Source organism: Rattus rattus, chromosome 6 (genome assembly GCF_011064425.1).
Source record: "Rattus rattus isolate New Zealand chromosome 6, Rrattus_CSIRO_v1, whole genome shotgun sequence".
In the NCBI taxonomy this organism is placed as follows: domain Eukaryota; kingdom Metazoa; phylum Chordata; class Mammalia; order Rodentia; family Muridae; genus Rattus; species Rattus rattus.
Genome location: NC_046159.1, coordinates 3,986,277 through 4,008,964, shown reverse-complemented (window position 1 = coordinate 4,008,964; position 22,688 = coordinate 3,986,277). Strand labels below are relative to the sequence as shown.

The 22,688-nt window shown below is 47.7% G+C and overlaps 1 protein-coding gene across 1 annotated transcript in view; it reads left to right on the top strand.

Moving 5' to 3' along the window:
- The window catches only part of Itpr2 (inositol 1,4,5-trisphosphate receptor type 2), a 387,801-nt gene that overhangs the window by 165,847 nt on the left and 199,266 nt on the right, over nt 1-22,688 (top strand). The window contains exons 27-32 of the mRNA XM_032905407.1: nt 3,260-3,349; nt 3,462-3,587; nt 4,455-4,577; nt 5,169-5,369; nt 8,508-8,759; nt 10,444-10,569. Coding sequence (XP_032761298.1) covers nt 3,260-3,349; nt 3,462-3,587; nt 4,455-4,577; nt 5,169-5,369; nt 8,508-8,759; nt 10,444-10,569 — 918 coding nt within the window. The remainder of the gene's footprint in view (nt 1-3,259; nt 3,350-3,461; nt 3,588-4,454; nt 4,578-5,168; nt 5,370-8,507; nt 8,760-10,443; nt 10,570-22,688) is intronic.

Here is a 22,688-nt window from a genome sequence, read left to right as displayed (position 1 = left end):
CCCCGATCCCAGTCTGGGAATCATCCAGATGTTCCGTGGGCTGATGCTTTGTTCAGCTTGGTTACGGACTTAGTTTCTGAAATTAAAAAAGATTGTTTACTGAATTCCCCAGTGCCTCCTCCCTTTGTCGACTGCTGGAACTTTAAATTAAAATCATTAGTCTCCATAATCCCTTCACAGAGTTGAGCGACTTTCTGTCTCTTTCCCCCCGGGCTGAACCGAAGCATATTCTTTTTGGTAATGTTTTGACGAGCATTGCTTTTCTTTTGTCCCTTTTTGTCGGTGATGGGATTTGAACCGAGGACTGTGTGCATACTAGACAAGTGTTCTGCCACTGGACTGTACCCCCAGCCCAAGGTTGCTTTTTTAACAGCAAGACTGCTTCTCCCAGGCTTGCCCGTTACCTTTAGCCACTTTCTTTAATGCTGACAGACTCTGCAAGCCGAGCTGTGCCTGTCAGAGCAGTGCTCACGCTTTAATTCTAGTTTGTGGCACATGGGGGTGTTCTTCCCTGTGAGATGGCCTTATGAAAAGGTGGCTCCACTTTTGTGATTAGAAAAGGGAATCTGGTTTTTGTGGGTGAGGTAGGGTCCCAGGCAGCCCAGGCTTACCTGGTTTTGAACTCTAGAGTCCCCCGTTTCTGTGTGGTGCTGAAATTATAGGAGACCAGCTTAGAGAAAAATAAATTTAATTACATTTCTAGAATTTGCTACTTTTGCTTCTTACCCATCGTTCCTTTCTAATAGGAAGTAGAAACTCTGTGGCCTCTGTCTCTGGTTGAGCATTCCCAGGGAGCCGGCTACCCGCTCTACCAGCCTTCCCTACTGGTCTCCAAGGCAGTGCCAGTTGCCGGTCTCTTCCTGGCCTCAGGAATGCACTTTTCGCTCAGCGTCAGGCTGATTGTGTCTCCCCTCTCCCCCTTCTTAACTTGGAGTGGAGGCTATGCTGTCCTGCTCCTCATGGCTACTCGGTCATGGGTGGTAGTGTAGCTCCAATCCACCCTGCTCAAAGCCTGAAGGCCTTCCACACCAGTCTCTCCTATCATTTGTGAGCGCAGTCACTTTGAAGGAAAGAGATGATGCCCGAGAGGTAGAGGAACATCAGTCGTGATCGCAGGGAAGCATGGAGAGCCATATCTAGCAAGAATGGATACACACCACAGAGCAGAACGCAGAATCCTCCTTAGGAGTACTTGGCAGGGCTACTGCAGTGGGGATGGGCGACTCTTCCACCCAAGGCTTCTGCTCTGCCTGCATCGCTGGCCTCAGCCTGACCACTGTTTAATGAGCTGAGAGTCAGCAGACGGATGAGGCTGTTCACTCTTGAAAGACAGTTGGGCAGGAGGCAGGGAGAGGAAGAGGGAGAGAAGACTCTGAGACCCATGACTCAAAAGTCTAGTTCTCTGAGACACTGGAGGGGCATTCTGGGTAGACGATTAGAGTGAGGATAGTGTCTGTTTACAGGGTTTTCATGCTTAGCAATGGCAGAGGAGATTCCAACGGGGTGGGGGTGGGGCTGCAAACAGTGTTTGCCAGGAAGGACGCAAAGGAGAAATATAAAGCTGATGGGAACAGAGATTGGGGGTTGGGGACTGGCTTCAAACTGACCACACCCTTTATTGGCACAGACCCTCCTTCAGTGTCATTTGACCGACAGGGAAAGCATCTGCTTTAACCTCTCAGTTTGAGTGAATTTCTTTTCTTTTTTTTTTTTTTTTTTAAGATTTATTTATTTTGTATATGAGTGCACTGTAGCTGTCTTCAGACACAGCAGAAGAGGGCATCAGATCCCATTACAGATGGTTGTGAGACACCATGTTGTTGCTGGGATTTGAACTCAGGACCTCTGGAAGAGCAGTCGGTGCTCTTAACCACTGAGCCATCTCTCCAGCCCTTGAGTGAATTTCTTAATTGATCCTGGAGCACCACTGGGAAGGCAGCTTAGGAATGCGGGGACATCACCTGGCCTTGTGTGTCTCTTACTTTTCCTGAGCTTAGACTGTGGTCTCACTAACAGGGAGCCTGACACTGCCAACAGGCAGGAAGTCAGGGTCTCTGACCCAGCTTGAACCTGACACTGGTCCCGATCCCGAATGTAGTTCTGTGCATTGTGTTGTGTGGGTCGGGGAAGTGACTACTACTGGGCAGTTTCTGCCATTCTCTGCGTATTTTCCCATCTGCTCTCGCTAGGGTTCCTCTGTAAACATACCTATGAATTTTTCTGGAAACATCTCTCTGCTGCCCACCCACGTGCCTCATATGCTTGGCTACATAGTTGTCATCTTTGAAGACCTTGACTTGACCTTGGCTCCTCTGTTGTAACGCTGCCTGAAGCCGGGGCAGCTCTTTCTCCCTCCCTCCGTTGCCAGTCGGATCTGTGTGAAATCTCTGATTTCCCATTTCATGCTTTCGTAGGTGGCTGTAGGTTTCTGGTGAGAAGAAGGGACCTTCTATTTCTCTTAGAGGCTCTCCCAGTAGGCGGGTGTAGGTACACAGTGAGCCTAGAAAACTCTCTATGTACGGGAGGGCTAATGGGTAATTTCATATGGCGAGTTCAAGAGGTGATATTTAGCATGTGCTCATGCCCTGGGTTTCTTTCTTGATATGATTTATCAGATAATGGTAATTGTAATTACTTATTTTCGGTGTCTCGGTATTTTCCATAAGTCTTACGGATGAAGTGATTTGCAATATTACTTTTAATCTAATTTGTTTTTCTTTCTTCATTGTCCTGCTCCACACTTGATCTGTTCCATGTTTGACCCCGAAGGATGTCATGGTAACCTGTCAGAGCGTCCCGGGGTTAAGTGGGCCTTGCTTTTCTTCCCTCAGCTGTCTCTTGCTGCCGTGATATGATTGCTTCTTCGTCTGTCAGTTCCTTCTCTATCCATCATTTCCTTACAGTTCATCTCGGGTGATAGAATTATGTCTTGTGTGCCCGTGATTTTGACTGTTTCCTCTCGCAGAGAAAGTAGAAGCCTGTGGCATGTCGGCAGCGTACATGGGCTCACACAGCAGCCCTCACACTAGCTTTCCCTCATGAGTGCACAGCGATGCCACTTACCCTGTAACGTGGTCTTTATGAGGTTGTAGTAATGTGCGCGGCACGTTCAAGTTGAGAAACTTCTGATGCAACAAAAAAGAATCAGTAAATTAACATCCGGGACAGATGTTCAATGACGGAACTACAAAATTATATTCTTACTGTAAAAGTAGTAAGTCCGTGACAAGCATAAAACACACTTTGGTGTTCATTTCAGGAGTCCAACCTCTTGAGCCCGGTGCAGGACGGCGCGAAGACACCTCAGATCGACAGCAACAAGGGCAACAACTACCGGATCGTCAAGGAGGTTGGCAGATGAAACCGCGCCCTCTGTGCGCACGCGCGGGCACACAGAGGCTGTTTTTGCTTACGTGTATGTCCCAGTGCTGTGTTTAATGCCCCGCTTCCTCTTTCCAAAGATCTTGATTAGGCTGAGTAAGCTCTGTGTGCAGAACAAGAAATGTCGTAATCAACACCAACGGTTGCTGAAAAATATGGGGGCTCACTCCGTGGTGCTGGACCTTCTGCAGATCCCCTATGAGAAGGTTGGCCCTGTTTTACTGTCTTTCTTCGATTCAGTATTGCTTAAAACGTATCACCAAGTTATAAAGGTTATAAGAATTTTCTCTCCCCTTAATTGTTTAAGAGGAGCCCTGTCCCAAACGCTCAGCACCCTTGAGTTCTTTCTTGTGTTTCCTATGCACAAGGGCAAGCTTCTACACAATCCTGCTTCAGCCTTGCAAATTATTAACGTATGACGAATTCCCACCGAGTCCCACACACCATGAAGGCTTTCCCCGTGGTGCCAGCCATGTCCTGTTGGCACAAGTTTCTGCTTTAGAACCATGTAGACTCACAGCTTGGTTGCACTGTCTACTTCTCTCTCAGTCCTGAATTCTTAGATTGCCAGTTAGAAGAGAGTCCCCCCTTTTCCTACTGTGCTCCCGTTCAGTTACCTGTCTTTGGCGGGAACGTGGAAGGATGCTAAGTTCTGTGTAGAGTTTCTTAGCAATCATGTGCAACTCTGATTTGTCCTAACGCTAGTCATGTGTCTCCTGGGTTCTCCTCAGTAAGAATCTCCCCTTCCTCTTGCAATGACTAGCAATACTGTGCAGAGGTTTTTATTGAGAATGCCCCATCTTTCGTCTGACTTTAATTCACATTTCTGCTAGCATAGGTATTGGTGGGTAATCAGACAGTGTGGGAGGAAGGAGGAGTTGGACTGTGTGACCAGGAGAGGGTGGGGAGCGTGGAGCAGAGTGACAGGAAAAGTGAGGTGAGAGATATTTAGAACAGGAAAGAGGGGGCCGGGTAGACGGACAGGACGCAGAGACACAGCCACGGAGGAGGGAGGGATGCACTGCTGTGTGAACCTGCGCTCTTGGTGTCACGTGCTGCCCTTTGACCTACAGACCGACGAGAAGATGAACGAGGTGATGGACTTAGCCCACACCTTCCTGCAGAACTTCTGCCGTGGGAATCCACAGAACCAAGTTCTCCTTCACAAGCATCTCAACCTGTTCCTAACGCCTGGAGTAAGTACCACGGCGGCTCCTGACGCCATGGCAACGTGTGGGGCAAATAGAGTTTTATTGACCTTTGTACATTGCTTCCCCCTTATTGTGGTTCACTCCACAAAACCGAGTATTTACCTTGTGGAAATTCTTTAAGCAGTTTAAAAATTTACACAATTTTTTTATATGTCAATGGCAGTTTCATTTATAATGTATGACTTAGTGTTAGAATCAGGAGGTGAGAACTAATTTGATGATGGGGAAGGTAAATGTGGGAGCTGGGGTACAGGTCAGTAGCTTGCCTAGCATGTGCAGGACCCAGCACGTACCCCAAACAAACGTTCAAGAGCTAAATACAGAGGTCGCATTAACGATGGCCTGTTAGGAGTGTGTTGGCAGATCCTGGGGCTGAGTGGGGGCATTCGCTGTTATCGTGTGAGGACCTGGGTTCAGATGCCCTGTTCCCACCTAGAAGCCAGGTATGGCCATGAGTGCCTGTAATATCAGTGCTTCGTGGCAGAGACAGGAGGATCCCAGGAGGCGGGGGACTCATGCACTGTAGAGTAGGTGGGTGATCTTGTCACAGTCACGAGGGTGCGCCCCTCTGCTCAGCTCCTCGAGGCAGAAACCATGCGGCACATCTTCATGAACAATTACCATCTGTGCAACGAGATCAGCGAGAGGGTGGTCCAGCACTTTGTGCACTGCATTGAGACACACGGCCGCCACGTGGAGTACCTGAGGTTCCTGCAGACCATCGTGAAAGCAGACGGCAAATACGTGAAGAAGTGCCAGGACATGGTGATGACCGAGGTAGGTTCTCAGTCTGTGTCCTATCAGCTTTGCATAGGTAGTGCTCACATGCGCACGATCCTCTCGGAACAGGGGGAGAGATTATCAACCTGTGCTTGGGAGGTTATTGCTTTCATTATGACTACATTAGCACAGTTACGGTCTACGCTATGGCCTTGAGAGCACCGATACTATTTACGCTGCGTCTATGTGAGCACCGATAAGGTTTATGCCATGACTACTTATGTAAGCACCCATAAGGCTTACGCTAGGACTACGTAAACATGGCTACGCTTTACGCTATGGCTATGTGAGCACTGAGAGGGTTTATGCCATGACTACGTAAGCACCCATAAAGCTTATGCTAGGACTGCATAAGCACAGTTACGCTTTACACTGCAACTACGTGACCACCAATAAAGTTTATGCCATGACTACCTAAGCACCCATAAGGCTTATGCTATGACTACGTAAGCACGACTACAGCTACACTCTACGCTATGGCTATGTGAGCACCGATAGGATTTACGCCATGACTACGTAAGTACCCATAAGGCTATGCTAGCACTACATAAGCATGGCTACGCTTTACGCTTTGTCTACGTAGCACTGATAGGATTTACGCCATGACTACGTAAGCACCCATAAAGCTTACGCTAGGACTACGTAAGCATGGCTACGCTTTACGCTATGACTACGTGAGCACGGTTACGGTTTATGCTATGGCTACGTAAGCACCCATAAGGTTTACGCTATGACTACGTGAGCACCGATAAGGTTTATGCTACTGCAGTGAGTGAAGTGGCTTATGACAACTTCACAGATTTTCTTAAGAGTTTTTCATTTTGATGAGTAATGAATTTGGGTCTGTTAAATAATGAGTGTTTTGTTTGTTTGTTTTGGTCATTTAATCTTAAAAATGGTGTGTGTGTGTTTGTGTGTGTGTGTGTATGTGTGTGTGTGTTTGTATGTGTGTGTGTGTGTATGTGTGTGTGTCTGTATGCGTGTGACTGTCTGTACGTGCACCATGTAGGTGCCTGCGGAGGCCAGCAGACGGACTTGGATCCTCTGGAACTGGAGGTAGACATATAAGCTGCCTAATGTGGATGCTGGGAATTGAACCAGGGCTCTCTGCAAGAGCAACATGTACTTTTTTTTTTTCAAACCTTCGAGCCACCTCTCCAGCTCCTACAATGGATGAAACCTAATGCAGTCACAACTTATTTAGAATTAAACCAATTCTCCTATTTCTAAGTGTTTAGTAACTTAACAGAGTGATGGAGCACCGATGGTTCCTGCTCTCTTTCTGAATCCCAGGAGGGACGCTCTCCTCCACCATGATGGTTTTGAAGAACTCCATGTTCGTTAATAAGAAGTGATTGTCAGGGCTTTGTTAGAACAGTGGGAACTGGGTATTCTAAATAAGGTAAGAATTTAAGAAACAAGAATGGAGTACTCCAGCCGTCCACCCTACTTTAGATGAAGTTGATGTTGTGGATGAACTGCTTGCTGGGCACGACCGGGCTTCTTCGGAGAACTGGTGACCAGATGCTGGCCGGCAGCTTGTCCATACATCCACAACTGCAAGGCAGTTACCTGGAAGATCACGTTGGTCTGGGGAGATTTCCATCACTGGGTGCCTTCCAGTTAGAAATGAGAGATATCTCCATTGATTCCCCGTACCATGTAGAACCCTTAAAAATTAACCCAGCATAAGGCCTTGAACTTTTGCATATGAATTATTGAAGAAACGATGAAGAGAACATACATTGTAAATCTATAAAATCTACCATTTAAGAAACCTGTCTTGGAGCTGGGGAGATGGCTCAGTCAGTATTGTGCTTATTGCCCAAGTATGAGGACCTAGGTTTGACATCCAGCACCCATGCAGGAGCCAGGCCCAATGACAGGTTCCTGCAGTCCCAGTACTGGGAGGGCAGAGACAGGATCGTCCTGGGGCTTGCTGGCCATCCATTCTCTCTGAATCTGAGAAAGTAAGGTGGGAAGTGATTGCATAAGAGACCGTCAATGTTTGACCTCTATATGCACATGAGTGTACATATACCTGTACATACACATTAGAACAAACATGGACACACACACACACACACACACACATGCACACACAAAAAAGCCATGGTTAGCTCATATTAATTATGTGGAATTTGATCATCACAGTAAGATCAGATAGAGAAATAAATACATGGGCTCTTCCTATGACACTTATCAAAAAGAATGCTTTTGTGTATAAGGAAATATTTATAATAGCATATTAATATATAACCATATTTGGGCACATACATTTCTTTACAACAGGACCATCAAAGCCAGTCAGTTAAGGGCTTATTGATTTAAATGTTCGCCAGTTTAAGTACAATAGCTAAATTGAAATTTATAAATCATTTGTAACCTGACCAAATATATCAGGTATCAGTAATAGATAATAGATAACAGTGTGGGAAATGAAATCTGCTACTGTCTCAAGTTCTCTACTAAAGGCACATTGCAAAATATGAGGAGCAGTCACGTCCTAATTGTCCTTACTGGATCATTTCTCAGCCATTTCGGCTCTGTTCTGTTCTCCGATGCCTTCTCATTAAGTGAGGAACTTTCTAGATATTTATAATGTGGAATACACCTGAAGCAATGTACAGCTGGTTACTTATGCACATTAATTGCTAAGAAGGTGAATCCTTTCACATTTTATTGTTCACTTTTTATGATTTATTTTATTCTTAATGGGTATATGTATGTGAGCGCATTGCCTGCAAACCCAGAAGAGGGCGCCAGATCCTCTGGTCCTCTGCAATGCTCTTAATGGTTAAATCATCTCTCCAGTCCCGCCACACCCCCACTTTCCTATTTTAGTGAAAATAGTCTGAGGACTTCAGATGCTTTGGCTTTCCTGGTGCTGGGATTACAGGTGTGCACCAGCAGGCCTGGCTGGCTCTGCGTTGTTTGATTCCCATCCCACCTGAGGCTCTCACATCTCCTGCCCGGTTTCAACAGCATCAATAGCTGGTCACTTCGCATGTGGTTTTGACCGGTCCATCCTCCCGCCTTGATGAAGTTCTGCTTTTGCAGTATTTTCTGCGGTTACCTGCAGGCAGATCAAGCCTTTAGGGATGTGCTACGTAGAGTCTCTTTTCTTCCTTTCAGCTGATCAATGGGGGCGAAGACGTACTGATATTCTACAACGACCGAGCCTCATTTCCCATCCTCCTCAACATGATGTGCTCCGAGAGAGCCCGTGGGGATGAGAGCGGCCCCCTGGCCTACCATATCACCCTTGTGGAGTTGCTGGCAGCGTGCACTGAGGGGAAGAACGTCTACACGGAGATCAAGTGCAATTCTCTCTTGCCTCTGGACGACATAGTGAGGGTGGTGACCCATGACGACTGCATTCCTGAGGTTAGCCGGCAGACGCCACTCATCTGCAGACTGTGCTTTAGTTCTTAAGGCTCACCCCACTGTCAGACACCCCCACAGTAGTATTTATGGTGATGTCTCCTACTTAGTAGAGTACTTGTTATGTAATCTACCAAGTTAAAAAGAGCACAAAAGTTTCGAGTTTTTATTCATGCAGAGGGAAGACAGTTCCACTGACCGAGAACTACAAGTGTCTCTTAGAGTCTGCACATGACGGTGGTCTTCCAGGGAAAGGTTCAGTTGTAATTTCTGAGCGCTCATTCACAGCGATTGATTAGCGAGCCTAGGCTGGTCCTGCAGTTCACGTCAGACGCCACGGCCTCACCTCGCTGCACAGAACGTGTGTCTCCCTGAGAACATGCCTGTATCCTCTCTCAGCCTCTCTTCCCCTTCATCATTCATGATTGGGGCAAAATACCTCATCAGAGGACGGTTATCTACTCTCTATCCGTGAGACCTCCAGGAGGGCACACTGCAGCGACTTCTTTCTTTTCTTCGAGGATGGTACATTACGACAAATTTATAAATGTGTGCAAACCTCGAAAAGACATCGAACCAGAAGGAGTCAGGTCTCAGCCCCTATTCAAGTAGCCCTGGCCCACGCAGCACAGTAGTGGACCCGAAGGAGTATTTCTGTGGAGTCGTTAGCACCTCGCCGTCCTTCACGCCTGGTGGGGCTGAGATGAAACACACATGGGTGTGGTGGGGAGAGGAATCCACTGGCTGAGCCCTTATCTGAGGTCCTCGTCTGGGTCATGTCTGATCCCATGTTCAGCTCCTTCTAAGAGCTCTGCTCTACCTCACAGCTCCAATGGGGGTCTGAGGGGCCAAGGCTTTACTTCCTCAGAGGTCAGTTCATCTGCATCTCTCGTGGGAAGCTGGCCGTGAGACTCATGCTAGCTCTCACGCCTTCCTCCAAGAGGACCAGCTGGGAGGGTCATAGGTGTGCCGCAGTCACCACGTGGGTTTCCGAGGCAGAGCAGGCCTGTGTCCAGTGAATCCTTGCACCGTTTTCTAGTCGTGTCACTGGGTGCAACAGTCACTTAACGTTTCCAGCCCTCAATGCCCACACTTTTGCAGTCAGTGTATCACCTTCTGCCTCCTCGGGCTAGGGGATTACGTTCAGTAAGATGAGGCACGGGAAAGGCTGAAGGGTTTCATGCGTGTGGACTCGGAGCTGCTGCAGAGACGCTCTGTGTGTGTCTCAGCTCTTCTGTGACCAGACTTGACGTGGGCACCCGCCATCGAGGACTTTTTTCTAGATTTACGTGGCATAGCAGGAAGCCCTACACCAGGAGAGTTGACCCTTGTTACTGTGGCTCTGACTCAGGGTCCAGGGACTGACCATGCCATGACTGACATGATTTGTTTATATATACAGCCTTTCCTTTTGAGATCTTCCCAGTGTCTCAAGGATGGTAGGATGGCTTTGAGTAAGGCTCTTACTTTCACAGGAATCTCATGTCAGGGAAGGGAATGCTAGAACACGGGCTCCCCAGGGCCAGGACGGAATAGCTGTCAAAGAGGAAAAAAAAAAAACACGGAACCCCACACATACACAACAAGGTCATCCCTGATAGTAGCCGACGCAGGTGGCATTCAGTGGTGTAGAAGAGAAGGCAGTGGTGAGAAATTGAACTTGCTTTTGTGTTTGAAACTTGCACAGGTAAAAATTGCGTACGTGAACTTTGTCAACCATTGTTACGTGGACACGGAAGTGGAGATGAAGGAAATCTATACAAGTAACCACATTTGGAAGTTATTTGAGAACTTCTTGGTGGATATGGCAAGGGTAAGTTAAATCCTCTTCATGTGGACTCTTTAAATACCTCACCAGTATTGATTGGTGTGGGTTTTGACTGAGCGGTAAGTATCTAGATGCCTCTGATGTTTGACCATCTGGACTGTTAACGTACGCCTTCACCGGGTTCAGGTACACGCACCGTCAGAGCGTTCCTGTTTTATGTCACTTTTTTGCGGCCAGCTGGACGTCACCATACCCTCTCTTAGGCGAATCACAGCGAGAGAAACCATCCCATTTCTTCCCCATTTAGCACATACCATTTACGTTTGTAGCCAGTGACCCGTGGAAGCCTTGGCTCTGCCCAGCTGCAGCAGACTCCCGAGTCCTTGAAGCAAAGAGTAATTTCTTGGCTGAGGATGGAGCTTAAGTTGCATGTGCAGGAAGTGCTGGAGCAATTGCAGATCTGCAGCTGCGGGTTGCCTGGTGCCTCTAGCTGAGGATAAGCTTGAGAAAGACCAAGGTCGCACCCTCAGTGGCACAGGCTACACAGCTAAAGCGGAGTCTCGTGTTTTTAAAACCAAAGAAAGCTGGAGATGACTGCCTGACCCAGCTACCCTGGGAAGCCCTCTTTCCACGTTCGGATTCAGAAGCCATTTGTGCTTTGCTTTACTGAGTTTGCCTAAGTGGATGATTCATGTCATTTATTACATCAAGTGTTATTTATTACGGAAAGGCTGCGGGAGAGACTTCTGGAATTCCTGTCTGCTGTCTGCTCTGACTCTCACACTGAGGCCGAGCTGACTGCAGGCTTCTTTGTTCTTCTTGGATTCTTCTTTTTCCTGCAAAGCTGGCCCCTTCTCCAGATGGACATGAAGCCTTCTGCCCAGGGACAGACCCCTCCTCCCTCCAGAAAGGTGAAAGAGACACTGAAAACATTCACACGCAGCCAAGGTAGCCTTCCTGACAGCTGCCCAGGCCCTGCTCTCCAGAGTCTGACTCAGCGTTTGGGAGACAAGATAATTTGAAACCAGTCTTAGGTGACAACACATGGTTAGACCTGGGGCCACCCCAGAGAGCCACTGTAGTAGGCGTGGCAGCCAAGGGCAGGGGTTCAATGGAGTTACTCAGACCAGGCAGAGGCACAGACTGCCTTTCTCTCACTGGTTTGCTCACTATATTGGGGAAAGTACTGTAATCCTTCTGCCCCCGAGTTACCTCACGATAAATACGTTTTCCCAGGATGCAGCTGGCAAGGCAATGCACATTAAACTCTTGGCACATACTGCACTTAGCAAAGGGCTTGGTGGCATTGCGTCATCACCAGGGCTACGAGAAGCCTTTCAGGCAGTTTTAGGAACTTCCCGGAGATCTAAGTGACATAGGGACATTGAGAGCGGGAGAGACTCTAGGCAGGCAAGAGACATGCTGTGCTCATGACACCAGATGAGCATCAAGTTGGGCAGGCTTGAAGCCACATAGTATGAAACCATACATGTATGAAGCCAGACATGACAGGTACTAGACATGTGTGAAGTCAGGTATGCATGAAACCAGGTATGCATGAAGTCAGGCATGCATGAAGCTAGGCATGTATGAAGGCAGGAATGCTTGTATCAAGGCATGCATAAGGTCAGGCATGCATGAAGTCAGGTATACATGGAGCTAGGCATACATGAGATCAGGCATGCATGAAATCAGGCATGCATGAAGCAGACCTGCTGGGTACTGGGATGCAAAGGAAGCCACCTGTGCATGAAGCTGGCCGTGAGTTAATCTGGAAGCTGAAAATGCACAAAGCCAGATGCCTTAGTTATGGTTTCTACTGTAGTAGAGAGACGCTGTGATCACGGCAACTCTTATAAAGGAAGACATTTCATTGAGGCTGGCTTATAATTCAGTTCAGAGGATTAATCCATTGTGATCAGAGCAGGAAGCTTGGCAGTGTACAGGCAGACATGGTGCCGGAGAGGTAACTGAGAGTTCTACATCTGGATCAGAGGGCAGCAGGAAGACACACAGACACACAGACACACAGACACACTCACACATTGGGCTTGGCTTGAGCATTTAAGACCCCAAAGCTGATCGACCCCAAGAAACATACTTCCTCCAGTAAGGCCACACCTCCTCCAAGTAGTGTCACTCCCTCCCTGTGACCCTGTGGAGGCCGTTTTTATTCACACCACCACACCAGGTGTGCCCGAAGCCAGGCGTGCATGAATTCAGATACTGTGAAGCCTGCATGCACACAGCTTGATATAAAATGCTGCAGAGGAAAGGGATCAGACCCAGAAGCTAGCGGCAAACTTGTAAAACCCCAGAGAACTGATTGGCACCAGAGAGGCGTGAGGGAGAGCTAGGGAGAGCTAGGGGTGAGTTTTCCTGTAAGTGGGGAGGAGGGCACTGAACACTGCAGGGGTGCAGGAGGAGAGGGGTCAGGGTGACCTCATGTCCAGTTCTTCATGTTCAGCGCCTAATAACAGCGTCCGAACTGTGCTTGACACACTTTGGTTTCATTTCTGCACAACGTAATTTTTAGAGATTCCTATGTGGACTCAGTAGTTTTCTTCATGATAGTTTCTACCTTGATTTTACCTGAGCAGTTACATAGGGCAAGCTCAGTGAAGCAAAGACATGGTATATACTGGGAGTCATAGGTCCTCCTTGCCAGGCCTACTTCAAAATTATAAAATCACGAACCTCGGGACTTCAGGATGGACTCATAATTTTGCTCCTGGAGTCCAGAGATGCGATTTGCTGGCCGATTCTCCCGCTTGTTACAGAGTGTCAAGGAAGGTTTCCACCACTGCCCACAGCAACTTCTCCAATGTAGCCCTCGTGCCTCCCAGCGTTTTACCTGTGTCTCCTATGAGTCCTCTTTGGAGCTGTGTCCGGTGTGCTGTTTCCACATCATTTGGATTCCCTCCAGTTGGCATGAGCCTACAGTTGTATTTTGGTAGTAGTTTGGAGAGCAGTTTATCTGAAAGACAGTTGAAGTCTCAGCTGCATAGTGTCTCTCTCCCATGGTTATTCCCTGTGCCCGCTGCCTGCCAGCTCTTGGGGTTCTCAAAAAGCCCCCTGGAGTCTCCACTGTTTGTAGCTTCCATTTTCCTCTCCCTGGCCTTTATGCCTTATAAGGCACAAAGACCCAGTGAGACGGCTAATCCTGTAAATGTACTTGCCGCGAAACCCGATAATCTGAATTTGCTCCCCAGAACACACACAGTGCACAGAGAGACCAGGCTCCAGAAAGTTGTTTGATACATTTAAAAATAAGTTTAAAAAGACGCATGGAAAATCTTTCCTGAAAAACAGCTCTTAATAAGCAATGCTGCATTGTTTCATGTGATTATCCGATGTCTGTCCTGACAGAGACGGGGCCCATGAGCTGTAACAGCACACTGGGCAGTGGCTGAGCTGTTAGACCCAGGAAAGTCGCTGCCATCTTCCAGGCCATTAATGGCAGCCCACTTTGATCTATGTCCTAATGCAGCTAAAATTGGTGCTTGTGGGGCAGAAATGCCTTTCTTCGTCTTGATAACTGATTGTTGTCGCGGTCAGGGGACTCAGGCCATTATCAGAAAGCACCTGGAAGGAATGGAAGGTAATCAATGCTGGTCTAAGACTACAGGTTCAGTTTTTGAAGATGTTCCCAATTCTTCCTTCACTTTCAAAACCTTACGGAGACCGGCTGTACTCTGAGTAATGTTCTGACAGAACGAAATTAGGCCAAGAAATAATTTAGGATGTGGCTCACACCGTGTCCCATCAGTCACGGCTTAACAAGACAGCAAGAGACTTTGTTTACAAGATAGATCGCGCTGGCCCTTCCTCCACTCCCTTTCCCATGGATGGAAGGAAGGAGACGAGGTAGAATTTCTATCTGCTCTAAAGCATGCTTTCCCATTGTTTTGATTAGGTAGGATTAAATAGGATTATCAATTCTTTTAAAAGTTGAATTAGTTATTAATAAGAGTCATTTGAAAGTATTATTTGTAGGTGGCCCAGAACCTAGAGTGGTGGCACTGAAGAAGCATTCGCTGTAGCTTTTATTCACCTTTGCCTTCTCTGTAATTTTACTGATTTCTCCAATTTTTATCCTGAATTATGGTGATGGCGAGTGCCTGGGCCACAGGCTTAATATTGGACTGTTCTTAATGATTGAATTGTGGTTCCTCATCCTGTATCATATGCTGTGAGTGTTACATCACTGGTGGCATCCGTTCTAGTTCATCAGCTCACCCCGTACCTCCCCCCTTGTGTGTGTTTATGCACAGGTACCTGTTAACGTGTGCGCGATGTGTGAGTGTGCCAGTGAATGCGTATGCACGGGTGCATGGAGGTTAGAGGTCAACCCAGGGTGTCGTTCTTCAGAAGAACCACCCGCCCTAGCTTCTGAGACCTGGTCCCTCACAGTCTGGACACGGACCCAGCTCTACTCGTAGGCTGGCTGGAGAATTCCAAGCACCCATCTGTGTCTGACTCCTCAAATGTTCACATGTGTGTGCCGCCATACCGGGCCGCTCCCCCACTTTTCTTTCTTTCTAGTAGAATGCATTATGGAACTTGAAGCAAGGTCTTCGAGGTCTTTGTTCTTGAAAGGCATGCACTTTGCTAACTAAGCTATCCCTCTAGCTCCTTGAGTCCTTCATTTGTGTCCCCAGGACTGTTTGGTCTGCCTGTCTCCCTCATTGTCTCTCCCCCACATTTTTTGGCCACTCCCCAGCTGCTTGGCTGATCCCTCTGTATCTTCCCAACTTCTAAATACTGAGGTGCGGCAAACCTTGGACTCGATCCCTTCGCTGTCTACAAGCATTTGCTTCCTGGGATCAGCAACTCCCAAATTTTGATCCCAGGTCGGCTGAAGCCTGGGCCCTTTCTCTGACGTCTACTGTTGAGTCTGGGTATTTTCGTATCTCCGTTTAGTTAGCTGTCTGGTGTCAGACTCCTTGTTCATGCTCTACTCCAGACCCATCTCTTCTCGAGTTGTGGGCATCTGGGCAAATGGCAGCTCTGGAACCTGCCCTCTGCACCCAGGCAGACATCTTTTTTATAAATTTAATTTTTTAAGATTTTATTTTATTGTATGAGTACACTGTAGCTGCCTTCAGACACATCAGAAGAGGGCATCAGATCCTATTACAGATGGTTGTGGCCACCATGTGGTTGCTGGGATTTGAACTCAGGACCTCAGGAAGAGCAGTCGGTGCTCTTAACCACTGAGCCATCTCTCTAGGCCCCCAGGTAAACGTCTTGATAACATTTGCGAATGCTACTTCGTACACCCTAAGTCTGACCCTTCCCCAAATACTGCAGGTTCTGAAATACCATAAATTTGACTAGTTCTGAACTTTGTATCATAACTGTCCTCATCTGGAGGGAGAGGAGGAAACGGGGTGTGTAAGGGTTGGGACAGGTCACCCTCCTTTGCTTAGACACCCCAACAACTTACTGCCTTTCTGTGCCTTCTCTTCCTTCTACGTGACCTATTGACTTAGTCTCCCCATAGCTGGCTCTCTATGCTGTTCACGTGGTCTCCACGGTGATTCTCCAGACACTCCCATCTTGGCACCTCTGCTTTCTCCTGAGAGGCCTGGTCCCAAGACTTTTCTTTCTCTTTGTTCAGATCCTGCAGTTTTTATTTTTCTCTCTATGGGGCCATATCTGACATAAACAGCTGAAGGGAGGATATGTTTTAGCTCAAAGCTTTGGAAGTTCACCCATTACACTTGGGAGGGCATGGCAGTGGAGGAGGAGGCTGTCCACCTTATGGTGGAGAGGAAGCAGAGAAAGGAGAAACAGAGGACATGAAGCACTCCCGAGGGACATACTTCCTCCAGTTGGGCTCTGCCTCCTGATGTTACCTCCAGCTACAAATGAACCTTTGGACAGATATTTTATATTCCAACCTTAATACTCCATTCTTGCCCATCCCACAAGGCACTCAGTCCATCTCTGAAGTATCCACAACCTTCATACTTTCAATGTTGTTCAGGAGTCCAAATTCAGAGGCTCCTCTGAGACCCACAGCTGTAAGCACATAGCGAATCAGTGTTGCACACTTCCAAGGTTCAGTGGTATGGGGTATAAGTTTCTATCCTATAAGGTTGGAATGTGTGAATAGCTAGAAAAGAGTGTCCCAAAGCAAGACTGGAACCCATCTGGGCAAGCATGAATCCTGTAGCTGTGTATCTGGCTCAGGGCATGTGGTAGTGTGCTGTGGATTCCCAGGGCAGGTGACCTCCCCACCACCCCATATATCTTTGCCATTTTATCCCGTATGTCTTCTCTCTCCTGTTCAACGCTAACACCCCTGGGTCTCTAGAGAAGCTTAGGGTTCATCCTCACAGCCTCTCATGTTGGCATTTCAGGGACTGCCTGCAGGGGTCAATCAGACAACATGGCCTGACTTCCCCGCATTCTTTGAAATCTGGTAGAAGGCTTCACAGCTCTGTAACTTCTGCATGCTTCACGCTTACAGATCGGCATGGTTGAGGGCAGAGCCTGCCGCTGGCTTGAGCAACACCCAGGGTCCTGTGGAGTGTGAGTACGTCTGTCTCGAAGTGCCTGGGTGTCTGAGTGTGGTAAGGCTGGTCAGCAGCTGAATAGATCAGGAGTTGTAGCCGCGCTCTCATCCTAAGGAAGTCTTGTAAACGTTGTACACTTTTACAACCTGAGGCGGTGATGGATGGATCTCTTTAATTTCCTGACATCCCTCAAGATAGCATTGTCCCCTGTGCAAAAGCACAGAGCATTAAAAAAAAGATCCTGTTACAGTTCTCCCTCCGTTGCTGTGTGAAATCTCTGACAAAAGCCATGAGGGATACAGTGCTTACTTACGTTCTACGGTCCCAGTCTCCAGGACTGGGAAGCCATAGCAGAAGGAACTGGGACCAGTGTCACATGGCATTCACACTCAGGAAGCAGTGAGGAGGCAGAGCTATAAAGACTGCATCAAGTCTTAACCTCCTCCGTGACAACAGTTCTCAGCCTGTGGGTCTCAACCCCTTTGTGGTTGCATATCAGATAGCCTACATATTTACAGTACAGTTCATAACAGTAGCAACATTACGGTCAGGAAGTAGCAACGACATAATTTTTATGGTTGGGGGAGGGGTTACCATACCATGAGGAACTGTATTAAAGGGTCACAGGGTTGGGAGGGTGGGAACCACTGCTCTATGATCTTCTTCCTCCACAGCGGGTGGCAGGATGGACAGGTGTTTGGACATGTGACCCTGTGAGGACATCTCTCATTCAGACTACAGTGGGCTCAAGGGCCTTCTTAGAAACCTCATTTCCCTTGCTCCTACTTCAAGTTGCTATTTTTTCCTTACCGAACTACACACTTTCCAAGTCTCTCTGCTCTGTTTCAGTTCCTACTTTTAAACTACGAATCAACCAACGTAGTCAGAAATAGCCGTGTCCCGGCCCACATGCTGTTCCCTTAGAAATTCACTACCTTTGTAGTAAAGGGAAGAATCGTTTTCGCTCGTGCATTCAGGGTCTTCCGTCCGTCATGGCAGGAAGGTGCAGCAGGCAGAGAGACCCTCACCATGTGCTCAGGGAGCTGCACAGAGGATGTCTCTCTTTCCTCTATCCCACCAGCTCCCGCCTTCGGCTTGATGCTGCCCACACTCAGGGAGGGGCTTCCTTGTAATGAGCTGGAACAGAAATGGAAGGCGTGGCACACACCAAGGGGAGAAATTTACACATGCCGAGAGGCAGCGGAGTCAATACTCTGAACGGACATCAGCGGGGAAGCCAAGTCAGGTGTGCAGCGTGCTGCGCTGACAAATCCTGCAAGTAAGACATCAAGGCTTTCCAGAGTGGTTCTGTGAGCTTGAATGGCTCACAGATAACGGAACACGTGAATGGGATGGTTACAGGAGCAACATCCAGTCCTATTAACAATGGGTGTCAATCGACAGGAACCTAGATCTGTGCACATACTTAGGAAATCTGAATGGGCAAATGCCTACGGTTAATCAGCTGTAGGCTCGTCTGTGGGGTCTTCTCTTGCTTAACGATTGATGATGCGGGAGGGCCCAGCTTCCTGTGGGCTGTGACGCCCGTGGGCAGGCCGTCCTGAGTTGTATAAGAAAGCAGACTGAACAAGCAGTGGAAAGACAGCCGGTGAGCAGCACTCCTCCATGGTCCCTGCTTCAGTTCCTGCCGCTGGGTTCCTGCCTTGACTCCCCTTCAGGGTGGATGGTAACCTGAAGGTCTTTATCAAAGATAGAAAGCAAACCGGGAAACAAGGCAAGGGATGCGAAATAAAACAAGGTTAGTTCTCATTAAGATTGACAGGAATACTGGTAACTTGTATAGCAATAGTAATACAAGCTGTGTTCTAAGAGGTGTGGGTAGGGCCACAGGGTGTGAGAAGGGGTAAGTGAGCACCCAGAGCTCACCTAAGTAAGTAATAGTAATAGTAATAGTAATAGTAATAGTAAGGCAGACGGTTACCAACCAGAGGCCAGGGAGATCGGGAAGGGCAGCGTCCTGGGAGCCTAGGAGACTTGGGATCCTTGAGGCAGAGCTGTGGATGGAGGTCGATCCACAGCACTGGTGATGAAGCAGAGGAACACGGATCTGTTCTCGTCTCTCTATAATTGTCCGCACCTCCAGTTAGCTGCAACCAACCACAGCATGAAGGCAAGAGCTAGCTGTGTTAACAAGGGCTGGCCTGCGTGTCCACAGATAGTTCTGCCACTGCATTCCAAATTTATTTCAGAGGAAGAGTTGAGCGTGCAGCAGGGGGCCGTCTCCACAGTCTCGCCTGACGGCTTTACCTTTGAAGAGCAAGACACGGAGGTGAAAGGCAAATCAATAATACTGTATAATTCTTTATAATCATCAAGTATATGAATGAGTGGATGGATGCATGAATGAATGATAGAATGAATTGATTCAAGGAAACCACATAAAACCCCACAGGAACAAGATAACTAAAAAAAAATTTGTAATTTTTGATAATGTAGTCCTCAGTTTAGTTTCAGAAATAGATTTAAGCCTGATGGCCGACAGAAATAATACTAGCTTTTCCAGTGAGAGGCCGGGTAATGACACCACATGGGCATACATTATAGGAACAATGCAAGTTATCATATGTAAACACACGAATACTTTAAAAACACATGTCTCATACATAAAAAAAGGTCACTTGGTGTGATGTCATTCTGAGCCATTTCCCACTGGTTTTTTTTTTTAATTAAAGAGTAAGATTTAAAACCAGAAAATATATGACATATCTATTAGGTTTTTTTCTTCCTGATGAGCTTTTCAAGGCTTTAATCAGAATAAAGGCTTCTTGGCTACCCTTGGTAGGGCGAGTGTAGGATACAAAGAGAGAATGCTGGTTTCCACTGTCTTGGAGAGGAGTAGGTCCATATGCTGTGGTAAACACAGGCTTTTCATTAACCAGACATTAGAATAAAGCCTTATCTAGATAATCTCATTAATCCACTCACTCATACGGGAATCTCTGCCAGTGCCCATCTCCAGGCAATGAAGCCCAATGTGTGGTAAATCTCGAGAGGCCCCCAACCCCCACTGCACGGGCTGTGCCTGGACAAAGTCCATGGGACGCGTGTGAGAGCTGGGCTGCTCCCTGCTGAACCAAAGGGCAGTTTTAGCCTGTCAGAAAAGTTCAGTGTTTGGAAGATGCTTCAAGAAGTAAAATCCTAACTGACGTCTGTCATGGGAAAGTCAGTGTGGTATCAGTTCTGGGCCAGGTTAGATTTTAATTCTCAGTTCGCACAGCCCAGAAATACAGCCTCACCTAACGTGAACAGCGTGAGAGTTAGAGCCACGGAGCAGACTCACCGGTTTCAGAGACACTTATGGCAGTTCCCTCTTACGTCTGGTTCCACTCCGTGTAGTCACGTGTCGGAGGTTCAAAAACAGGACACGGAGAATTACAGCAGTAAACAGTCATACCTTTTAAATTCTGAGGTGGTGATGCTGTCCCACCTCCTCCGTCCACATCCAGGGTGAGCGTCACCGCTTTGTCCCGCCTTCCCATCGTGTGTGTGTGCTGCCCTGTCATCGTAGGGCTCTTGATCCTGGGTCAGCTGTCCTGCAGTGGCTGTGTCCAGGTAGTCCCTGATTCAGTTAGTCACAGACCCGAAACACAGGCGTGGCGGTAAGGGCAACTCACATGTGCCATTGAAAATGCGTATGGGGCATCTTGTAAGTAACAAGGTGAATGGAGTGGGGGAGGGGGAGAGAAAGAAGAGATATTCACTTACATCCACTCTTATTCTGATACATCACACTTTAAAAATCTGTGTTATTATTAATCCATTTCTCTGCAACGTTTGCAAATACCCTGTCATAGTTGCGTACGTATATACGATAAAAACATTGTATATGGACTTGGTGCTTTCGCTGTGGTAGTGGGGTCATCGCTGTGGATAGGTCATTGACTGCCTTGAATATTGTATTCATGTAGAAGTTGTTACTTGCTGGGACAGTGGGAAGATTCCATAATTAGATATAATTTATTTCCTTTAATTAAAACTATTCCGTTTCCCCAATATGGCCTGACAGTGTAAGGTATTCCGAAACCTTTTCTGTTCTGAGGACGTTGTATCAGTGTGTGTCTGTGTGGAGGAAGAGAAAGCCTTTACAGAAGGAAGGGGTTAGACTGTAAGCAAACCCTGTCCTCATTCCCCTGCACGGCGCACATCTAATTCGGTATGAACCGCCCGTTTTCCAAGCCAGGAACTCTGGAACCCATGGTTTGAGACCGGACTTTTTCTCTTTTATGAATTCCTGTGACAAGTGTTAGAGAGGTATCAAATTAAATCACGTGTGCTCACTCTTTTGATGCAGCGCCTTATTGAAAAGTCAAATGTTACTGAGGAATGTGGGTCGCCCAAGGACGTCTGGAACACATGGCCACCATCCCTGGCCTCTCACCCTTTGTCCGTCTTTGTTTTCTTTGTCTGTCCCGGTTCCCAGCTTTTTTCACACCCTCTGCTCTTCTCTCTCCTTGTGTCCGGATTTCCTGTGTGTTTTCAATCAGGACCCTTCGCTTTCGCAATTCGTCAGCCAGACATTTGGAAATGCAGTTTGGCAAAGGGCCTCGTTTAGTGCGCTCTGAGGAATGGAGCAAGGGAGGGTGCTTTGGTCCAGCCCCAGCTCAGTCCTGGATCAGAGCAAGGGAGGGCGCTTCCGTCCAGCCCCAGCTCCAGTCCTGCCTTTGCCCTCGGCCTGCGGAGGCATAAACCACGCATGCGCATGCCGGCTTCTCAGAAGATCGGTGCATAAGAGAGTGTGGGAAGGATTTAGATTTACTCCCTTTATTTTTCTACTGTGTGAACCTCTTTTCATACTTCTGTGATTAGTCGCCTAAGTAGAAGCAACTCAGAAAGGAGGTGCTTGTCTCAGCTCTCAGTTTTAGGGTACCGTCTTTGTAGAGGGGAAAGGATGAGAGGCGGTAGCTGCGTGGTGGGCTCGCTTGTGTAACTGGGGCTCCTCCTCTCACACCTTGGCCAATGGGTAAGAGGGGGGACAGGAAGTGGGTGGGGCTTCCAAACCTCCAGGCCCATCACAGCCAATGAGACACTTCCTCTAACAAGGCTCTAAGTCGCAGGCGTGTCTGATCCATTCATGGCTACTGGGACCCAATATGCAAACATTATGCAATATATCTATTTGTAAATTGGTAGCACAGGTGTATAGGGTAAACTTCATAGATGACAGTGTCTTCCACCGTGTTGGGCACACCTCCACATTCTTCAACAGCAACGGACCAAGTGTTTGAAACCCGAGCTCGTATAGAGGACATTCCACACACAAATGTCGACACCTCCCAATGGGTTCCTCTCATCTGGTTATACGCACAATGGCCCTTTTCTTGGGTTTCCTCTCCGTGAATGCATGCGGTTTCCATCAAAATCAAGCTTGTGGACCAAGGGAGAGGTTGGCGGGCAAAGATAGAGAAAATAGCAAGTTAACCCAGGGCCCAGAGGCGTGAAGGGCATTGGAGGCTGAAATGACAGAGGTCTATGGGGGAAGCTGCCACAGACGGAAGTCTTAGTGGATTTGGATGAAAATCTTTCCATCTGAAGCAGCTTCACAAAGTATAGCAATGACTGTGGAGAACTCCACAGGCGACTTTTAGAAGGTTCCTCCACCAATGTATAGATGTGCTTTTC